This window comes from Mobula birostris, chromosome 11 (genome assembly GCF_030028105.1).
Source record: "Mobula birostris isolate sMobBir1 chromosome 11, sMobBir1.hap1, whole genome shotgun sequence".
In the NCBI taxonomy this organism is placed as follows: domain Eukaryota; kingdom Metazoa; phylum Chordata; class Chondrichthyes; order Myliobatiformes; family Myliobatidae; genus Mobula; species Mobula birostris.
The window spans coordinates 116174151-116195811 of NC_092380.1; the positions used below are offsets into that span (position 1 = coordinate 116174151).

The following is a 21661-nucleotide window of genomic DNA, read 5'->3' on the forward strand; positions in this document are numbered from 1 at the left end:
GGACTTTAGATACAAAACTGAGTCATGTCATCTGCAGAAATTCTCTGATGACTCAGCAATAGTTGGGTGTATAAAGGGAGGACGGGAGGATGAATACAGGGTCCTAGTGGAGAACTTTGCCAAATGGTGCAAGCTGAATCATCTGCAGCTCAACATCAGTAAGGCAAAGGAGATGGTGATGCACTTTAGGCAGACTAAGCCTGCACTGCTCACTGTTACCTCTGATGGTGAGGATGTGGATGTGGTGAGATCCTACAAGTACCTGGGGTGCACTTGGATGACAGACTTGAGTGGAGCACCAACGTAGAGCTGTGTACAAGAAGGGCCAGAGCCGCCTCTACTTCCTGAGGAAACTGAGGTCCTTTGCAATATGTAGGCCTCTCCTTCACATGTTCTGCTAGTCTGTTGTTTCCAGTACAATTTTCTATGCAGTGGTGTCCTGGGACAATGACATCAATACAGGTGGTGTTAACAGGCTTAATAAACTGATTAGAAAGGCAGGCTCTGTTATAGGAGTCAAATTGGACACACTGGAGGCTGTAGTAGAACAAAGGACCCCACAGAAAATTCTAGCAATTCTGGACAATATTTCTCACCCTCTGCATGACACCTTGGCTGAACAGAGGAGCACTTTGAGTAATAGACTAAGACAACTGCGCTGCTCCAAAAAGACGCTATACAAGGTAATTCTTACCCTCGGCCATTAGGCTTTATAATGAACCAACTTATAGCCGGGGAAGTGATGACCCCCTCCTGTTAGACTGTTTGAGGTAACTTACTTTTTATTCTTTCTATTTCTCTTCTAATATTTACATCTGTGCATTTGTAATGATACTGTGACATTGTAATTTCCTTTGGGATCAATAAAGTATCAATCTATCCATGCAATTAGTCTCAATACACCCTATTAATGAACTCCATATTAGGCAAACTTATGGAGAGAAGTCAAGGCATTGAGCCAAGTATATAAATGATGAGGTACACCCTGGCAGCGACTAGCAATGGCCCTCAATAGGTCTGGTGTAATTAGATCTACAGCCCACAATGAAATATCGTCCGCGTGGTCCACTGTCTAACCAGAGTTACAGGTCACAATGACCAAGGTGCCAGGGTGAGAATGATCCTGGGACCTGGGACCTGGGGCCTGACATCACGGTTTTGTCCTGGAGTCACTGAGAACCATCAGATTGCTTGCAAGATCGGGGCAGCATGGTAGAATGGAGGTTAGTGTAACACCAGTACTGCGCCAACGACCCAGGTTCAATTCCGCCATTGTTGGTAAGGAGTTTGTGCGTTCTCCCCATGACTGCCTGGGTTTCCTCTTGCTCTTTGGTTTCCTCCCACATTCCAAAGACATACGGATCAGTAGGTTAGTAGGTCACATGAGAAGAAGCTGGGTGGCACTGGGTGTTGGTTATTGTGATGTATCTCTGAACAAAAATGACCACTGACTGCCCTGGCTGAGACCAATGCAAACAAGGGATTACTCCATACACCTAGAGCTGCAATGCCATATGGTGTACATTGTCCACGGTCAAACCAGGGCTACAGCCCACAAAGCCACATGGTCCACAGTCTAATCAGATCTACAGTCCACAATGACACACTGTCCACAGTCTAATCAGATCTACAGTCCACAATGACACACTGTCCACAGTCTAATCAGATCTACAGCCCACAATGACACACTGTCCACGGTCTAACCAGATCTACAGCCCACAATGACACACTGTCCACAGTCTAACCAGGGCTACAGCCCACAATGACACACTGTCCACAGTCTAACCAGAGCTACAGCCCACAATGACACACTGTCCACAGTCTAACCAGATCTACAGCCCACAATGACACACTGTCCACAGTCTAACCAGGGCTACAGCCCACAATGCCATGTGGTCCAGTTGGTCAGTTGGTCAGAGCAGTGGAAATGGAAAGCCCCATTCACCGTAGTACTGAGAACCTCATTCCTTCACCCATCGCCTCTGCCCCTCTCTCACCCTGACTCACCCTGTGTTCCCTCCTCAAACTCACTGATACTCTTCGACGTGTGCGTGTCGGGACTGGCACCGGCTCCCAGTGACGCTGGTGAAGCAGAGTGTGGAGGTGAGCGGGAGGGAGCTGATGTGACACCTTCCACCTGGTCCTGCGGCCGTCCTGTCAACAAAAGGCACAGTTTTGAGCATGTTCGTTACATTAGCCTTGCCACTGAGCGTGTAAAACAGCAGCACACCCAGACTGATGTATACTTTGAACATATCAACACAGACAGTGGTCACACTATGTCTGTGGGTGCATTTCACTGTGATTTTGTGTTGGTCCAAAGCCAATGAGTACACCAATAATCGCTGTACTTACCCTGAGTGGCATCATCTCCACAGACATGAGGAACCCCGAGGCCTGCGCGGCTGCCTTGTCTGTGACCCTCATGCCCCTGTAGAGGGTACGGGGTTTTATTTGCTGTATCCCACCACCAGTCGCGACAGGTCTGACCCTGGTGGATGCCATCCTCTGCGGGAAAGAGCATGAGAAAAATGAGTGTGTTTTCTGAGTAAGCTCAACATGAACACGCTGGAGGAACTCCTGGATCCAGATTTCTGCTCCCTCTCAGCTGGCGGTCAAAAGGGTCGCCGCTCCTGAAAATACAAAATTCTACAGAGGCTAGAAACCCAATGGCAACAATTAGCAGTTTAGTCAGCATTGACTTACTAGCTCAAAACCCGGAACATTACAGCAAAGTACAGGCCCTTCAGCCCATGATTCTGTGCCAGCTTTTGACCCTCCCTAAGATCAATCTAACCCTTGTACTCTACATATTTCTATCATCCATATGCCTATCTAAGATTTTCTTAAATGCCCTTAATGTACCTGCCTCTACTACCACCCCTGACAATGTGTTCCACACTCTCACCACTCTCCGCGTAAAGAACTTACCCCAGACACCCCCCACTCACCTTAAAATTATGCCGCTTGTATTAGCCATTTCTGTGCTGGGTAAAAGTCTCTGGCTGTCTAACCCCCAGTGCCCATAGAGGAAAAACAAAAAACGCAAAACTAATCACGTGAACAATGGAAGCCAGGAACAACACCATCCCGAACCAAATTGAGTCCTTAAATCCAAATTTCCAGAGTAGGCCCATAGCCTCGACATTCGGTTCATATTAGTCAGGCAAATTGCTGCAAAGTTCGCAGATACCACACACAACAGCTGGGGGCAGTCTCAGAGTCTCAGCATTGCAGAGAGAAGCGCCCCCCAGACTTTCTGGGTCATCTCATCTTCTCAATACTTATTGCATATTTATTATTATTATTATTTTGCTTGTTAATGTTTTTGTTTCTTTGTATTTACTGTGAATGTCCACAAGAAAATAAATCTCAAGGTTGCATATGGTGACATATATGTACTTCGATAATAAATTTACTTTGAACTTTGAGATTGGCAGCGTTGGATCCAAAGCATCATTGAGCAGATGGGAGGCTGGAAATTGCAACAGAATTCAATGATAGTAAGGTCCATAGACAGGACAGGTAGCAGGGTGGCAGGGAGTGCAGGAGAATGAGGGGTGAGTTATCAGAGGCGTATGATATCTGGAGTGTAGGAGAAGGAGGGGCAAGATATCAGTGGTGTATGATATCTGGAGTGTAGGAAGAATGAGGGGTGAAATATCAGAGGTGTATGATATCTGGAGTGCAGGAGAAGGAGGGGCAAGATATCAGAGGTGTATGATATCTGGAGTGTCGGAAGAATGAGGGGTGAGATATCAGAGGTGTATGATAGCTGGAGGGTTGATGCACTCACTTGTTTTCCCAGGATTAGGAAAGCAAGAACTAGAGGGCACAGATTTGAGTGAGAGATGAGAGATTTAAAAGGAACCTGAGGGGCAACTTTTTCATCCAAAGGGTGGTGAGTATATGGAATGGGCTGCTACAGGAAGTGGTTGAGGCAGGTAAAAGACTAACTGGGGTTTAGACCCAAGTTATCTAAATAAACCAGCAGTGAATAAGTCTGTACTGGAGAATGGGCAGGGTACCAGAGGACAGGAAGGGTAACGTATGAGAAAAGTTGGATGGCTCTGGACCTGTACTTGCTGAAGTTTAGAAGAATGATGGGGAATCTGATTGAAACCTATCGAATAATGAAAGGCCTATACAGAGTGGATGTAGAGAGGATATTTCCTATAGTGGGGGAGTCTAAGTCCAGAGGTCACAGCCTCAGAATAGAGAGACATCCATTTAGAATAGAGACGAGAAGAAATTCCTTTAGCCAGAGGGTAGTGAATCTGTGGAATTCATTGCCACAGACTGCTGCGGAGGCTAAGTCATTGGGTATATTTAAAGTGGAATTGATTAGTCAGGGCATAAAGGTAATGGGGAGGAGGCAGGAGAATGGGGTTGAGAGGGCTAGTAAATCAGCTATGATAGAAAGGTGGAATATACCTGATGGGCTGAACGGCCTGATTCGGCACCTATGTCTTATGGTACTGGGGAACTGGCAGAGTATTGGAGAATTTAGCATTTGGGCTCTCACAGACTTAGCACAGTGTGACAGACAACACAAGCGAGTTTACACACTGCAAAGACTCTTCACTGGTTTATTTATAGATCAACTAGATCTGGAAACACATTGAGTTTTGTTGCTATCAAGTTGATGGAAGCATGTGAAGGAACTGTTTGTTCTCAAATTTATGTTCTCAGCGATGATGTGCTTTGGAGCCTCTGAGATCTTACACAGATACCTCAGGTATAACGTGATCCTCGATAACCTATTCCTAATCTAACTCACCATTATCATTTCCAAAGCTTCCTCTGTTGAGAAAGTATCTTCTTCCCTTTTGGATTTGTAGATGTGTGAAAGGGTGTGTTTTAGTGACCCTGAATGTAAGCTACGTTTCAGAGAGCTGAAGGAGAGTACAAGCTAAAACACACAGCTCTGTCTTTATCTAACATAAGTGAGTTCATTTACAATGTTTGTACTAGATGGAGTTTCTCTCTTGACACTTGGAGTTATTTATTTTAAACCAGTAACGGCTGCATACATGGTGAACAGTATTTCCAGATAAATTTACACAATTAATACTGCCGTCACCCCTCCTATACCCCTCTGCCCCCAATCTCTTCAACCTCTCTCCAATTATATCATTCAGCTACTTTACTGCTGCCTATTAACTGACATTTCTATTTTCTACATGGAGAGAAAATTTTAAAATCTGAGGTGCAAAGGGACTTGGGAGTCCTTGTGCAGAATTCCCTAAAGCTTAACTTGCAGGTCGAGTTTGTGTTGGGAAGGCAAATACAACGCTAGCATTAATTTCAAGAGGACCAGAATATAAAAGCAAGGATGAAATGTATAGGCTTTATAAGGCATTGGTCAGTCCGCAGTTGGAGTACTATAAGCCAGCGGTCCCCAACCACCAGGCCACAAAGCATGTGCTACCGGGCCACGAGGAAACGATATGATTTGGCGATATGAGTCAGCTGCACCTTTCCTCATTCCCTGTCACGCACTGTTGAGCTTGAACGCACGCGAGGTCATTACACATGCGTCATCCACGTCAGCACGAGAGGAAGATCAACTCCTCGAGCTTGCAAATGACGGCGGGCTGAAAAGTATGTTTGACATAACATCTCTGCCGGCATTCTGGATCAAAGTCAAGGCTGCATATCCTGAGATAGACACGAAAGCACTGAAAACGTTGCTTCCATTTCCAACATATCTCTGCAATGAATACAGAAAACTAAATTGCGGAATAGACTGGACATAAGGAACCCCCTTCGAGTATCGCTGTCTCCCATCAGCCCGTGATAGGACCGTGTTGTTGCAGGGAAACAAGCCCAGGACTCCCACTGATTCAGCGATATTGGTGCGTTACAATGATTTTATATGTTCATACGGGGAAAATATGTGCTGAGTGTTTAATATCCAAACGTTACTTAAAATGTTATGATGCTATTGACTTATAAGTGACTTATATAATATAACAATTACAGCACAGAAACAGGCCATCTCTGCCCTTCTAGTCCATGCCGAACGCTACTCTCACCTCGTCCCACCGACCTACACTCAACCCATAACCCTCCATTCCTTTCCTGTCCATATAGCTATCCAATTTTTCTTTAAATGGTAATATCGAACCTGCCTCTACCACCTCAGCTGGAAGTTCGTTCAACACGTACTTCAAGCTCCCCTGATAATTGACTTGTCACTATATTCATGCGAGGAAAATATGCCCTGTGTGTTTAATATTAAATTTGTTAGATAAACCCTTTTGGAAACGAAATTGAGCGTATTAACCACTTATCACCGATATTCCGGTTGTGATAAACACCACCCCCCCCCCGCCGAACAGAATCGCCAAAAACGATTTGTAGTAAAAAATCGGCACATACATGCATGCGCAACGCTTCATGGTCATTGTAGTCTTTCTTGGGGTAAACACAACATATTTGACTGCTACTCTTCTCTGTTGGCAACCCTACACCCCCCCCCCCCGGGTTGGCCAGCCCGCAAGAATATTGTCAATAATAAACCGGTCCACGGTGCAAAAAAGGTTGGGGACCCCTGCTTAAGCAATATTGGGCCTCTTATCGAAGAAAAGATGTACTGGCATTAGAGATGCTCCAAAGAAGGTTCACAAGAGTGATTCTGGAAATGAAAAGGTTAACATATGAGGAGCATTTGATCACTCTGGAGTTTATAAGAATGAGGGGGAATCTCAGTGAAACCTATTTCAATATATTTAATTCAGAAATTTAAAGTTTCTTGATTACTCAGGGCATTTAATTTGATTGGATGGGTTGCACCTGAACTCGAGGGGGAGCAATATCCTTGCAGGTAGGCTTGCTAGCGTGGTTTGGGAGGGTTTAAACTAATTTTCAAGGTGGATGGGACCCGGAGCAATAGAGCAGTGGAAGAAGTGCATGGAGTAAAGCCAGATCTAACATATAGAGAGGCTTTGAGGAAAGAGAAGCAGAATAAAGGGTGTAAGGGTAGAAAGGTAGAAGAGCTGAAGTGTGTGTACTTCAATGCAGGAAGCATCAAGAACAAAGGTGATGAACTGAGAGCTTGGATACATACATGGAATTATGATGTAGCGGCCATTACAGAGACTTGGCTGGCACCAGGGCAGGAATGGATTCTCAATATTCCTGGATTTCAGTGCTTTAAAAGGGATAGAGAGGGGGGAAAAGGGGAGGGGGGGTGGCATTACTGGTCAGGGATACTAATAAAGCTACAGAAAGGGTGGGTAATGTAGCAGGATCCTCTTTTGAGTCAGTATGGGTGGAAGTCAGGAACAGGAAGGGAGCAGTTACTCTACTGGGGGTATTCTATAGGCCCCCTAGTAGCAGCAGAGATACAGAGGAGCAGATTGGGAGGCAGATTTTGGAAAGGTGCAAAAATAACAGGTTTGTTATCATGGGTGACTTTAACTTCCCTAATATTGATGGCACCTGATTAGTTCCAAGGGTTTAGATGGGGCAGAGTTTGTTAAGTGTGTCTAGGACAGACTCCTGTCACAGTATGTTGACAGGCCGACCAGGGGGAATGCCATACTAGATCTAGTACTAGGTAATGAACTGGGTCAGGTCACAGATCTCTCAGTGGGTGAGCATCTGGGGGACAGTGACCACCACTCCCTGGCCTTTAGCATTATCATGGAAAAGGATAGAATCAGAAAGGACAGGAAAATTTTTAATTGGGGAAGGGCAAATTATGAGGCTATAAGGCTAGAACTTGCGGGTGTAAATTGGGATGATGTTTTTGCAGGAAAATATACTATGGACATGTGGTTGATGTTTAGAGATCTCTTGCAGGATGTTAGGAATAAATTTGTCCCGGTGAGGAAGATAAAGAATAGTAGGGTGAAGGAACCATGGGTGACAAGTGAGGTGGAAAATCTAGTCAGGTGGAAGAAGGCAGCATACATGAGGTTTAGGAAGCAAGGATCAGATGGGGCTATTGAGGAATACAGGGAAGCAAGAAGGGAGCTTAAGAAGGGGCTGAGAAGAGCAAGAAGAGGGCATGAGAAGGCCTTGGTGAGTAAGGTAAAGGAAAACCCCAAGGCATTCTTCAATTATGTGAAGAACAAAAGGATGACAGGAGTGAAGGTAGGACCGATTAGAGATAAAGGTGGGAAGATGTGCCTGGAGGCTGTGGAAGTGAGTGAGGTCCTCAATGAATACTTTTCTTCAGTATTCACCAATGAGAGGGAACTTGATGACAGTGAGGACAATGAGTGAGGTTGATGTTCTGGAGCATGTTGATATTAAGGGAGAGGAGGTGTTGGAATTGTTAAAATACATTAGGACAGATAAGTCCCCAGGCTGCTCCACGAGGCGAGGGAAGAGATTGCTGAGCCTCTGGCTAGGATCTTTATGTCCCCGTTATCCACTGGAATGGTACCAGAGGACTGGAGGGAGGCGAATGTTGTCCCCTTGTTCAAAAAAGGTAGTAGGGATAGTCCGGGTAATTATAGACCAGTGAGCCTTACATCTGTGGTGGGAAAGCTGTTGGAAAAGATTCTTAGAGATAGGATCTATGGGCATTTAGAGAATCATGGTCTGATCAGGGACAGTCAGCATGGCTTTGTGAAGGGCAGATCGTATCTTTCAAGCCTGATAGAGTTCTTTCAAGAGGTGACCAGGCATATAGATGAGGGTAGTGCAGTGGATGTGATCTACATGGATTTTAGTAAGGCATTTGACAAGGTTCCACACGGTAGGCTTATTCAGAAAGTCAGAAGGCTTGTGATCCAGGGAAGTTTGGCCAGGTGGATTCAGAATTGGCTTGCCTGCAGAAGGCAGAGGGTGGTGGTGGAGGGAGTACATTCAGATTGGAGGGTTGTGACTAGTGGTGTCCCACAAGGTTCTGTTCTGGGACCTCTACTTTTCATGATTTTTATTAACGACCTGGATGTCGGGGTAGAAGGGTGGGTTAGCAAGTTTGCAGATGACACAAAGGTTGGTGGTGTTGTAGATAGTGTAGAGGATTGTCGAAGACTGCAGACAGACATTGATAGGATGCAGAAGTGGGCTGAGAAGTGGCAGATGGAGTTCAACCCGGAGAAGTGTGAGGTGGTACAGTTTGGAAGGACAAACTTCAAGGCAGAGTACAAAGTAAATGACAGGATACTTGGTAGTGTGGAGGAGCAGAGGGATCTGGGGGTACATGTCCACAGATCCCTGAAAGTTGCCTCACAAGTAGATAGGGTAGTTAAGAAAGCTTAATGGGTGTTAGCTTTCATAAGTCGAGGGATAGAGTTTAAGAGTCGCGATGTAATGATGTAGCTCTATAAAACTGTGGTTAGGCCACACTTGGGAGTACTGTGTCCAGTTCTGGTCGCCTCAGTATAGGAAGGATGTGGAAGCATTGGAAAGGGTACAGAGGAGATTTACCAGGATGCTGCCTGGTTTAGAAAGTATGCATTATGATCAGAGATTAAGGGAGCTAGGGCTTTACTCTTTGGAGAGTAGGAGGATGAGAGGAGATGTGATTGAGGTGTATAAGATATTAAGAGGAATAGATAGAGTGGATAGCCAGCGCCTCTTCTCCAGGGCACCACTGCTCAATACAAGAGGACATGGCTTTAAGGTAAGGAGTGGGAAGTTCAAGGGGGATATTAGAGGAAGGTTTTTTTTTACTCAGAGAGTGGTTGGTGCATGGAATGCACTGCCTGAGTCAGTGGTGGAGGCAGATACACTAGTGAAGTTTAAGAGACTACTAGACAGGTATATGGAGGAATTTAAGGTGGGGTGTTATATGGGAGGCAGGGTTTGAGGGTCGGCACAACATTGTGGGCCAAAGGGCCTGTAATGTGCTGTACTATTCTATGTTCAATATTCTATTTAAGGTTATGAGGAGAAGGCAGAAAAATGGGGTTGAGAGAGATAATAAATCAGCCAGGAGAGAATGGTGACTGAGTGGGGTCACTCTCCGCACTGGAGGAAGGGTGTGACTGAGTGGTCACACACTACACTGGAGGAAAGGTTTGACTGAGTTAGAAAGTTGCTGGAAAGATTCACCAGGGTGTCGTCAGGACCTGTGGACTTGAATTACAAAAAGAGATTGGATAAGCTGGAATTGCTTTACCCAGGGTGACGGACGCTAAGGAGAGGGGAGACCATATAGAGGTTTATTAACTCATGGGGTACATAGGCAGTGGAGTTTAAAGCTCGAGGGTTTCAGTTGAAAGGGGAAAGAATATTTAAAGGTGAGCTGTTCACACAGTGTGTGGGGGTGATGTAGAATAAGCTGCCATTGGAAGTGGTGGAGATGGGTTCAATTACATTTAAATTGTTTGTACGGATACATGGGTAGGAAAGGTTTAGAACAGCCTTTCTCAACTTTTTTGCCCTGGAGGAAACCTTGAAATAATCTTCAGGTCTCAGAGAACCACTGCATAAAAATTATTATATATACAGCCCATGCTACATTAGCGTGATCAGTAAGTTGTAGATATAATAATCCATAAATAATTGTCAATGCTCTTTTGAATACAGAATTAATTTTTAGCTTACCTTTCTTGAAATTAATCTCTTTCTTTCTCTTTCAAAATTTTTAAAACTCATAAGGCAAACATAATACATTTCCCAATTCTGGGTTGAACTTGAGATAAGCACACAAGGATTTCACCTTCAACTGAAATGGGACGAGTTTTATCATTGCTCTTGATGCTTGTTAAACAATAAAAAGCTTGCTCACACATGTCAGAGGTTGAAATCTGCAGCAAAATGTTCATTGCTTTCTTATGAATGGCAGGATACTCTTCTTTCACAGAAATCCAGAACTTGTCCAGGCACAGGTCAGTAAATCTCATCCTGAGTGCATGATCAATCAGAGTGCAGCTCACAAAGTTCTTCCTCTTCCCTCAAAGTCAAGTTATCAGGCTAAGCAAAAGATTCAGAGCAAGGTTCCCTCACTCAGTCATACACTTGTGTTGAAAAGGAAGAAAAATAAGACAATAAGACCATAAGACATAGGAGCAGAATTAGGCCATTTGGCCCATCGAGTCTGCTCCACCATTCAATCATGGCTGATCCTTTTTCCCTTCCTCAGTTTTCTCCCCATAATCTTTGATGCTGTGTCCAATCAATAACCTATCAAGCTCTGCCCTAAGTACACCCAATAACCTGGCCTCCACAGCTGCCTGTGGTAATCAATTCCACAAAGTCACTACACTCTGGCTAAAGAAATTTCTCCGCATCTCTGTTGTAAATGATGTGAGAAGATGGCGGCGTGACACAGCTTGCGCGGCCACTCCGGTGATGATGTCTGTTATCTGTCAAGTAGGGTGCCGTGCACAATCCTGATTTGATGGAGACAGACATAAGAGCTCGGAGGAACATCTGGTGAAACTTCTGAAACACCTGTTTCGCTGCTGCTGCTACTGTGTGATCCGGAACCTCCGGAGGAGAAGGCCCCGAGTCCTCGGCTTTGCTTGTTGCTCAGTGGCCGGGGCGGGGTCGAAGCGCTTGGCAGAGATGGTGTTCGGTGTCAGAGGGCTGGTCGGAGGCTCGAAGTTTTCGGACGGACTCAGAGTCGGCTGTGGTTGGGTACTTCCAGGGTGCTGCATCGGCAAGTTTGCAGGACTGGAGGTTCATGGCAGGGAGAGTTTCTCCCTTCTACCGTCTGCGTGAGATGATGGGGCTATCGGGACTTGAGACTTTTTTTTACCGTGCCCATGGTCTGCTCGTCATCAAATTACAGTATTGCTTTGCACTGTTGTAACTATATGTTATAATTATGTGGTTTTTGTCAGTTTTAGTCTTGGTCTGTCCTGTGTTTTTGTGATATCATACTGGAGGAACATTGTATCATTTCTTAATGCATGCATTACTAAATGACAATAAACGAGGACTGAGTGTCCTCATAATCTAATCTAAAATGGAAGCCCCTCTATCCTGAGGCTATGCCCTCTTGTCTTAGACTCCCCCACCATGGGAAACATCCTTCCACATCTACTCTGTCTTGGCTTTTCAACATTCGGAAATTTTCAATGGGATTTCCCCCCCCCATCCTTCTAAATTCCAGTGAGTGCAGACCCAGAGCCATCAAACATTCCTCTTAAGATAACCCTTTCATTCCTGGAATTATCCTTGTGAACCTCCTCTGGACCCTCTCTCCAATGCCAGCACATCTTTTCTAAGATGAGGGGCCCAAAACTGTTCACAATACTCAAGGTGAGGCCTCACTGGTGCCTTATAAAGTCTCAACATCACATCCCTGCTCTTGTATTCTAGACCTCTTGAAATGAATGCTAACATTGCATTTGCCTTCCTCACCACTGACTTAACCTGCAAGTTAATCTTCAAGGTGTTCTGCATTTTCTCCCCGTTTAGAAAATAGTCTGCACATTTATTTCTTCTACCAAAGTGCATGACTGCATTTTCCAACATTGTATTCCATTTGCTAGTCTCATGCCCATTCTCTTAATCTGTCTGCCCTTCTGCAGCCTACCTGTTTCCTCAACACTACCTGCCCCTCCACCAACTTCATATCATCTGCAAACTTGGCAACAAAGCCATCTATTCCATCATCTAAATCATTGACATACAGCATAAAAACAAGCAGCCCCAACACCAACACCTGCTGAACACCACTAGTCACCGGCAGCCAACCAGAAAGGGATCCTTTTATAGCCACACGCTGCCTCCTACCAATCAGCCAATGCTCTAACCATGTCAGTAACTTTTCTGTAACACCATAGTCTCTTAACTAGATAAGCAGCCTCATGTGTGTCACCTTATCAAAGGCCTTCTGAAAGTCCAAATATACAACATCCACTGTATCCACTTTATCTGTCCTACATGTGATCTCAAAGACTTCCAACAGGCTCGGCAGGCAAGATTTTCCCTTAAGGAAACCATGCTGATTTTGTCCTAACTTGGCCTGTGTCTCCTGGTACTCTGTAACCTCTTCTTTAACAATTGACTCCAACATCTCCCCAAACACACAGGTCAGGCTAACTGATCTATAATTTCCTTTCTGCTGCCTTCCTCCTTTCTTAAAGAGCCGAGCAACATTTGCAATTTTCCAGTTCTCTGGCACCATGCCAGAGTCCAATGATTTTTGAAAGACCATTACTAATGCCTCCACAATTTCTAACCCTGCCTCTTTCAGAACCCTAGGGTGCAGTTCATTTGGTCTGGGTGACTTAGGTCTTTCAGCTTTGGAGCACCTTCTCCCTTGTAATAGTAACTGCACTCACACCCTTCAACATCTGGCACACTGCTAGTGTCTTCCTCAGTGAAGACTGATACAAAGTACTCAGTTAGCTCATCTGCCATCTCCTTGTCCCCCATTATTATTTCTCCGGCTTCATTTTCTAGCGGTCCTATATCCACTTTCATCTCTCTCTTATTTTTCACATACTTGAAAAAGTTTTTACTATCCACCTCGATATTGTTTGCTAGCCTACTTTCATATTTCATTTTTTCCCTCCTAATGATTCTTTTAGTTGGTTTCTGTAGGGTTTTGAAAGCTTCCCAATCCTCCATCTTCCCACTAATTTTTGCTTTGTTGTATGCCCGTTCTTTTGCTTTTACATTAGCTTTAACTTCCCTTGTCAGCCATGGTTGTACTATTTTGCCATTTGAGTATTTCTTTGCTTTTGGAATATACTTATCCTGCACCTTCCTCATATTTCCCATTGCTGCTCTGCTGCCATCCCTGCCAGCATCTCCTTCCAATTTACTTTGGCCAATTCCTCTCTCATACCACTGTAATTTCCTTTACTCCACTGAAATACTACTACATCACACTTTACTTTCTCCCTACCAAATTTCAAGTTGAACTCAATCATACTGTGATCACTGCCTTCTCAGTATTCTTTTACTTTCAGCTCCCTAATCACCTCCAGTTCATTACATAGCACACAAGCCAGTATAGCTGATCCCCTAGCAGTCTCAAAGACAAACTGCTCTAAAAAACCATCTCGTAGGCATTCAACAATACTGTTCAATTTTGTTCTGCAGTTCTTCCAGGGGCTTTTCAAAAAGATTCAAGACTTTCTAATATCCTTCCTCACTCTCAAGCCCAAATAGCAGTGAAAACATTTCAAGATTTCCTTTTGCAACACGATTTTTTTCCAAAGATTCAGTTTCCTTTCAAATCCAAGAATCTTCTCACTTGAAGTCAAAACATTTTTTTCCAGGGCCGTGCAGAAACTTGTTCAACAATCATGAGTAGGCTAGTTTCTTCACCTTCAAAGCACTCAACAAAATCTGGCCTACTACTTTCTTGAAAGTACTCCTGCAATTCACCTTTTATCTCAAACACCCTGTTGAGAACTCTTCTTCTACTAAGCCACCAAGATTTCGGTATGTAGCAGGAGATTTGTGTGCTGTTTGTCCACATTGTCACAGTTTTTTAAACATTCTCTAGTGAACTGGTCTTAAAGCTACTAAATAACTTGTTTCCTGATTCTTTTTACTTACCCCCATAATGTAGACTAGAAGGGCCGAGATGGCCTGTTTCTGTGCTGTAATTTTTATATGGTTATATGATTATATTAGCATAGCTAATGTTATTTAAACTAGCTGGCTGGCTGCTAAAGAGCTATGCTATTGATGTCTTATGTGATAAGGTCAAACTCCCTGTAGACTTGCATAAAGTTGTAATAGAATAAACATGATAATATAAGCACATATTTTAATGTCACATTTTCTGCATTAACCAACTTGGTTTACAGATTAGATAAAATCACTAAACAAAGTATTACATACACCCTTGGAGGTCGACGGGGGTGGGTGAGATTTGGGGTTGTGGGGGTCGGGGATGCTACCTCCCTGAAATGAGTTTTTGCAGGCTGGGATGTCTGTATAATGTAGAGAATTGGTCCCGACACCAACTCCTGCGGTACACCACTAGTCACCCGCAGCCAACCAGAAAAGGCTCCTTTATTTCCACTCTGCTTGCTACCAATCAGCAATCTTCTATCCATGCTAGTGTCTGTCCTGTAATACCATGGGCTCTTATCTCGTTATCCACTCACACATTGTGATTTGCTTTCTAAAACCAGATGTGCAGCATCAGCTCTTCCAATTACCAACTTTAGAAAGAACATTAGCAACGATAAGAATAATTAACACCACAGATGGTGCTAGCAAATGGTTTAGACATATTCAGTGTACTACTTCAGGGACAGATTTTGCAGGATTTCTGGAAAGATTATATTCTTTATAACTCTGCGTAACTGCTGATATTATCTCATTTCTCACCAGAAAGGAGAGTCAAGGTCAATGATCAAAGATTGTCAAGGAAACACTGGTGAAATTGACCATTAGTTCAGTTCAGCTCCAGTCGTTTCAGTGAAGTAAGGATGTGGAAGCTTTAGAGAGGGTCGTGAGGAGCCTTAACAGGATGTTGCCTGGATTAGGGAGCATGTCTTATGAGGAAAAGTAGAGTGATTTAGAGCTTTTCTCTTTAGAGTGAATGAGAATAAGAGGCAACTTGATAGAGGTGTATAAGATTATAAAAGACATACATAGTGTTTACAGCCAGTGCCATATTCCCATTGTGGAACGGCCAGTTCCAGAGTATATCCTTTTGAGGTAAGTGGAGGAACGTATAGGGAGGTTTTTTACACTGGGAGCACTGGGTGCATGGAACACCCTACCAAGGGTGGTGGTAGATAGAGGCTGATATAATGCGGAGATTTAAGAGACTCTTAGATAGGCACATGGATGATACAGAAATGGAGGGTTATGTACGGTATTGGAGAGAAGGTTTATTTGGTCAATACAACATCATAAGCTGAAAGGTCCATACAGTGCTGTGTTCCATAAACTGAAACTTCACCACGTAACGAGCAATTGTAAGCAGCAGCTTCCTCGGTCCAGGAAACATAGCCACTTATTTCAATCCAACAGATGTAAAGTATCACACACAAAAAATGCTGGTGAACGCAGCAGGCCAGGCAGCATCCATACGAAGAGATACAGTCGACGTTTCGGGCCAAGACCCTTCGTTAGGACTAACTGAAAGAAGAGATAGTAAGAGATTTGAAAGTGGGAGGGGGAGGAGAGAGCTGAAAAGATAGGAGAAGACAGGAGGGGAAGGGATGGAGCCAAGAGCTGGAAAGTTGATTGGCAAAAGGGATATGAGGCTGGAGAAGGGAGAGGATCATGGGATGGGAGGCCTAGGGAGAAAGAAAGGGGGAGGGAAGCACAGAGGATGGAGAGCAGGCAAGGAGTTATAGTGAGAGGGACAGAGAGAGAGAGACAGAGAGAGACAGAGAGAGAGAGAGATAAATAAATAAGGGATGGGGTGTGAAGGGGAGGAGGGGCATTAACGGAAGTTAGAAAAGTCAATGTTCATGCCATCAGGTTGGAGGCTACCCAGATGGAATATAAGGTGTTGTTCCTCCAACCTGAGTGTGGCTTCATCTTGACAGTAGAGGAGGCCATGGATAGACATATCAGAATGGGAATGGGTGGTGACCATTCAGGGCCCTAGACAGTCCTTCCAAGTGAGGTGACACTTCACCTGTGAGTCGGCTGGGGTGACATACTGCATCCCGTGCTCCCGGTGCGACCTTCTATATATTGGCGAGACCCGACGCAGGTTGGGAAACCATTTCGCTGAACACCTACATGCTATCCGCCAGAGAAAGCAGGATCTCCCAGTGGCCACACATTTTAATTCCACATCCCATTCCCATTCTGACATGTCTATCCACGGCCTCCTCTACTGTAAAGATGAAGCCACACTCAGGTTGGAGGAACAACACCTTCTATTCCGTCTGGGTAGTCTCCAACCTGATGGCATGAACATTGACTTCTCTCATTTCCGCTAATGCCCCACCTCCCCGTTGTACCCCATCCGTTATTTATTTATGTATTTATCTCTCTTTCCCCCTCCCCTTTTTCTCTCTCTCTTTTTTCTCCCTCTGTCCCTCTCACTATAACCCCTTGCCTCTTCTCCATCCTCTGGGCTCCCCTCCCCTTCTCCTTTCTCCCTGGGCCTCCTGTCCCATGATCCTCTCATATCCCCTTTGCCAATCACCTGTCCAGTTCTTGGCTCCATCCCTCCCCCTCCTGTCTTCTCCTATCGTTTCAGATCTCCCCCTCCCACTCCCACTTTCAAATCTCTTTCTATCTCTTCTTTCAGTTAGTCCTGACGAAGGGTCTCGGCCCGAAACGTCAACGGTACCTCTTCCTATAGATGCTGCCTAGCCTGCTGTGTTCACCAGCATTTTTTGTGTGTTGCTTAAATTTCCAGCATCTGCACATTTCCTCATGTTTGCAGATGTAAAGTATAATTTCATCGTGATTATTATTTTGAGTATATTTAAATGTTGAAGTGTTTTGAATGTTTCAGGGTCTATCTGTTTCTGGTCTTGGGTACTCCCTGTCACACTGGGGCATGAGCTAGCTGTCTGTCATAGCTACGCCTTTTTCTGGGAGTGAGCTTACTCTGAACTGACATAACTCCAATATAGGGCCACTGAGCATTTCAGGAGAAATCAAGCAGCTCTCCTGCAAAGACTGGCTTTGTTCAGATCGTGGATAGTTGTGGCTAACCACCAACTCCATCCTAACAGCCCTGGCTTTCCCTTGAACAATTTTTGACCTGCATTACAGCTCAGGTCAAGAGTGTCACAGCGGGTCACAACTTCATTCAGTATGCTACAGCTAGGATGAACCTTCCTTGTCTGATGTACCCAGTCTGCTGGAAATGACATGGGGATTCTCTTTGGTCAATGAACCCAGTCTGTTGGAAATGACATGGGGATGACAATCTCTATCAGGCAGATCACTACATGAGTCTGTGACTTCACTACCAAGTTAGTGAATGAGACCATCACCAAGAACATGCTAGTGAGACAGGAAAAAAAAGCAAAGCAGACCGGGACAGACATATGGTATTAACACCCACAAGCATCCACGCAATAGGTGATGAACAATCTGCTGATCCCAAGAAAAATGGCAAATATTGGGCTTTACCAACCCCACTGCCCCTGCGATGTATTTTACATTGCCATTGTAACCCATACCCACAGAACACATGGGAAGTATAAACACAAGAAATTCTGCAGATGCTGGAAATTCTGAGTGTAACACCCTAGTAAAGATTTTACTGCTAGGGTATCTATGTAATGGGTTTTGTGTAGAAGTAGTGTGTTCTGCTGGCAGTGTTTGGGTTACCGTTAAAGATAAGGGGTGCTTAGGAATGTATGTGACATCCAGTCAGGAGAGTGGAACTTAGAGAACACTGGGGGGGTTAGCAGTTTTTGTGAAGGACACCGGTGTGAGTCGAGGTCTTTTTCAGTAGGAGATGGAGAGAGAAAGGACTGAAGAGAATCAGATGTAGGATTCGATCAGGTGGGAATGTGTGGTCTAATGGAGTCCAAGACTGGAACTTCTACTGGGGAGCAGTGAATAGAAGTTGGTGCAGTGAGTACGTCGAAACCAACGGCTTCTGGAAGATTTGAGCTCCACCTGTGTACATGTGACTGTTTAATTATAATGGGCCTTTTTGTTTTTTTTCTTTCTTTTCTTTAATAACTGTTTGGTTAAGTTAACATTCTTAAATATAATTTCTTTATAACAGTATGCAGTGTACAATCTATTATTTCTTGCCGAGGGCAATTGCAGGGGGCAGTAAATCACACAAACCCGGGTTTGGGAGGACGAAACATCCCAACCTCACAGATTTGGCGGAACAAAAGTCCTAGACACCCTAGACGTAAGGAGCCTGAGAAAGGTGGTTTCCTTGCCACGGAGTCCAGAGGCTGTTGGCAAGAGGGTAACAAGCCGAATTCCCAGAGAGGGGGTTTCATGAGTGACACATCCAAAATGCTGGAGGAAATCAGCAGGTCAGGTAACATCTATGGGCAGGAATAAAGAGTCAGTGTTTCAGGCCAAGACCCTTCATCAGGAAAGGAAGGGAGCTGAAACCTGAAACATTGACAGTTTATTCCTGTCTATAGATGATGCCTGACTTGGCGAGTTCCTCCAGCACTTTGTGAGTGTGAATACGTAAGAGGCTTCAGGTTACAGTTGTGCCTCAAACAGCTGAGTGTGAGGATGGAGGCCTGGTGTGGGTAAGGAAGTCAAGGTACCACGCCTTTGCTCTCTAAACCACATCTGTGTGAAACAGCGGTGTGATTTACCTGTGCTACCAGTGAAGACATCTCCCTGTGTCGTACCATCTGATATAATGGCTGTGGCATCCGCCGTGGGTGTTCGCTCAAAGGCCAATGTTCCAGATGGAGTGATCTGACCAGCTGGAGTCATTGTAACTGAAATAAATCATCGACTAGTTTAAACCTTCACTGCAGACCACTGGCATTCACTACTTTCATCATCAGTTTCGGCTATCTTATTTATGTACCTATTTATCTATTAATTTCTTTCAAAATGATGTAAAAAGCTGAGAGGTCCGGATGAAGAGTCTTGGCCTGAAACATCAACTGTTTATTCCCCCCCATAGATATTGCCTGATCTGCTGAGTTCCTCCAGCATTTTGTGTGTGTTGTTCCAGATTGATTTATTTATTTTTATTTGAAGATATCGCGCAGAACAGGCATTCCATCCCAATGAGCTACACTGTCCAACAACCCACAGTATCTAATAGTATTTAACACCAGCCTAATCACAGGACAATTTACAATGACCAATAAGCCTACTAACCGGTACGTATTTGGACTGCAGGAGGAAACCGGAACACCAGGAGGTCATGGGGAGCATGTGCAATCTCCTTACAGACAGGTGCCAGAATTGAACTCCAAATTCCAGAACATCTCGAGCTGCAGTAGCGTCATGCTAACTGTTACACTACCATGGTGTGCTTATCAACCCTTGCAAGGCTCATCAAATCAAACAGCTGGTATAAACTCCCCCTGCCCCTTCAGCAATTCTTCCTGGTAAAGGCATATCCTATCTATTGGCACACCTCAACAGCTCTCGAATATGCCTTTTTGTTTGGTTAAGGGTTAGCTAAAACAGGAGATGGCCCAGTACCAAGAGAGGAACAGCAAAGTGTCTACAGAGAGGTTGTTTCGCAGTTAGACATTTGGGAAATAGGAAGATTAATGCAGTCCACTCATCAGGGTGTGAGATCAGGCCACTAACCAATTGGGAATTCACATGGCTCAGTGAGTGAGGGCCGATGTTAGAATGTGCATTGTCTGGGGTATTGTGTGCACAGCTTGGGAAATGGTACAACACTGCTTTCTCAGCAGAACCTGGAGCTGAGCTACAAGGAACATGCACATCACAGGCCACACCATTGGAAAACAGAGCAGAGAGCACAAAGGAGCACTGCAGTAAAACACTTGTCGATGTGTTCTGAAAAAACGTTCTTTTTTATCTCTACAGAATATTTCACATCACTATCTATAAATCGAGCTCAATCCAAAACCACAAGCTATAGCTCATCGGGAGTGGGTACTGTAGGTCATCCTACAGATAGTGCCACTTCACAAATCTCTACAGACCGTTGAGATCATTCTGAAGAGTCTGGCAAGGCCATTGCACAGGATCAGAAAAAGCTGCAGAGAATTCTAAACTCAGCCTGCTCCATCAATGCCCTCCCTCGCCCCCAGCATCCAAGACATCTTCAAAGAGCGATGCCTCAAAAAGGTGGCATCCATCATTAGGGACCCCCACCACCCAGGACATGCCTTCTTCTCATTGCTACCATCGGGGAAGAGGTACAGGAGCCTGAAGACTCACATACAATAGCTTCTTCTCCTCCACCATCAGATTTCTGAATGTATAATGAATCCATGTACAGTACCTCAATATTTTTTGCACACTTTTTGCACTACTTGTTTAATTAAAGGTTTTAAAATATATCTCTTATTGTAATTTTTAGTTTTTTATGATTATATATTGCAATGTACTACTACCAAAAGACAACAAATTTCACGATCTATGTCGGTGATATAAAACATGATTCTGATTCTCCTTGCAACGGTCACTCTGCATTGCACCATAGTCAATGGCCTTGCCAGACTCTTCAGAATGCTCTCCACGGTCTGTAGAGATTTGTGAAGTGGCACTATCTGTAGGATGTCCTACAGTACCCACTCCCGATGACCTATAGCTTGTGGTTTCGGATTGAGTCAAGCTATAGCTGTCTCTTCTTCATCAGTTAGTCAGACACACCCCACATTCACCACCTCACCCAATGAGTGACAGGAAGATACATACAGGCTGTCCCAGTTGCTGCAGGCAGTAAAGTGATGTTCTTGGAAGATTCCTTCTTAACTGGGGCAGTAGTTGGTTCATTTTCCTTTTTGCGTCTTTTGTAGGGAACGAACAGCCTGACCGGGCCAGTCTGTGAGCAAGGAACAAGAATTATTGTCACCAGTCACCTCTCTGGCATAACCCACACATACTCTTCATAGCACAGCAAGTTCCAACCCTTCCACAAGCATTAACTGGTCACCGTCATCGTCGGGTGGTCATGTACACCATTGCCCATCAACAAGGAACCCCATCATCCTGGCCATGCTCTCATCAGGAAGAAGGTACAGGAACTCACACCACCAGGTTCAGGAACAGTGGTTACCCCTCAGCCATAAGACTCTTGAACCAGAGGAGATAACTTCACTTACCCCACACTGAACTGTTCCCACAATATACACTCACTTTCAAGGAATCCTCATCCCATGTTCTTGATACTTATTCCTTATTTATTTATTATGATGATAATCTG

General features: G+C 44.5%; 1 protein-coding gene across 2 annotated transcripts in view; it reads right to left on the minus strand.

Annotated features, from left to right (window-relative positions):
• Window positions 1-21661, minus strand: part of LOC140205336 (deformed epidermal autoregulatory factor 1 homolog) — a 110443-nt gene that overhangs the window by 25708 nt on the left and 63074 nt on the right. For both annotated transcript variants that reach the window (XM_072272924.1, XM_072272925.1), the window contains exons 7-10: window positions 21154-21280; window positions 19110-19238; window positions 2356-2508; window positions 2008-2154 (exon numbers count right to left, since the gene is read on the minus strand). In XM_072272924.1, coding sequence (XP_072129025.1) covers window positions 2008-2154; window positions 2356-2508; window positions 19110-19238; window positions 21154-21280 — 556 coding nt within the window. The remainder of the gene's footprint in view (window positions 1-2007; window positions 2155-2355; window positions 2509-19109; window positions 19239-21153; window positions 21281-21661) is intronic.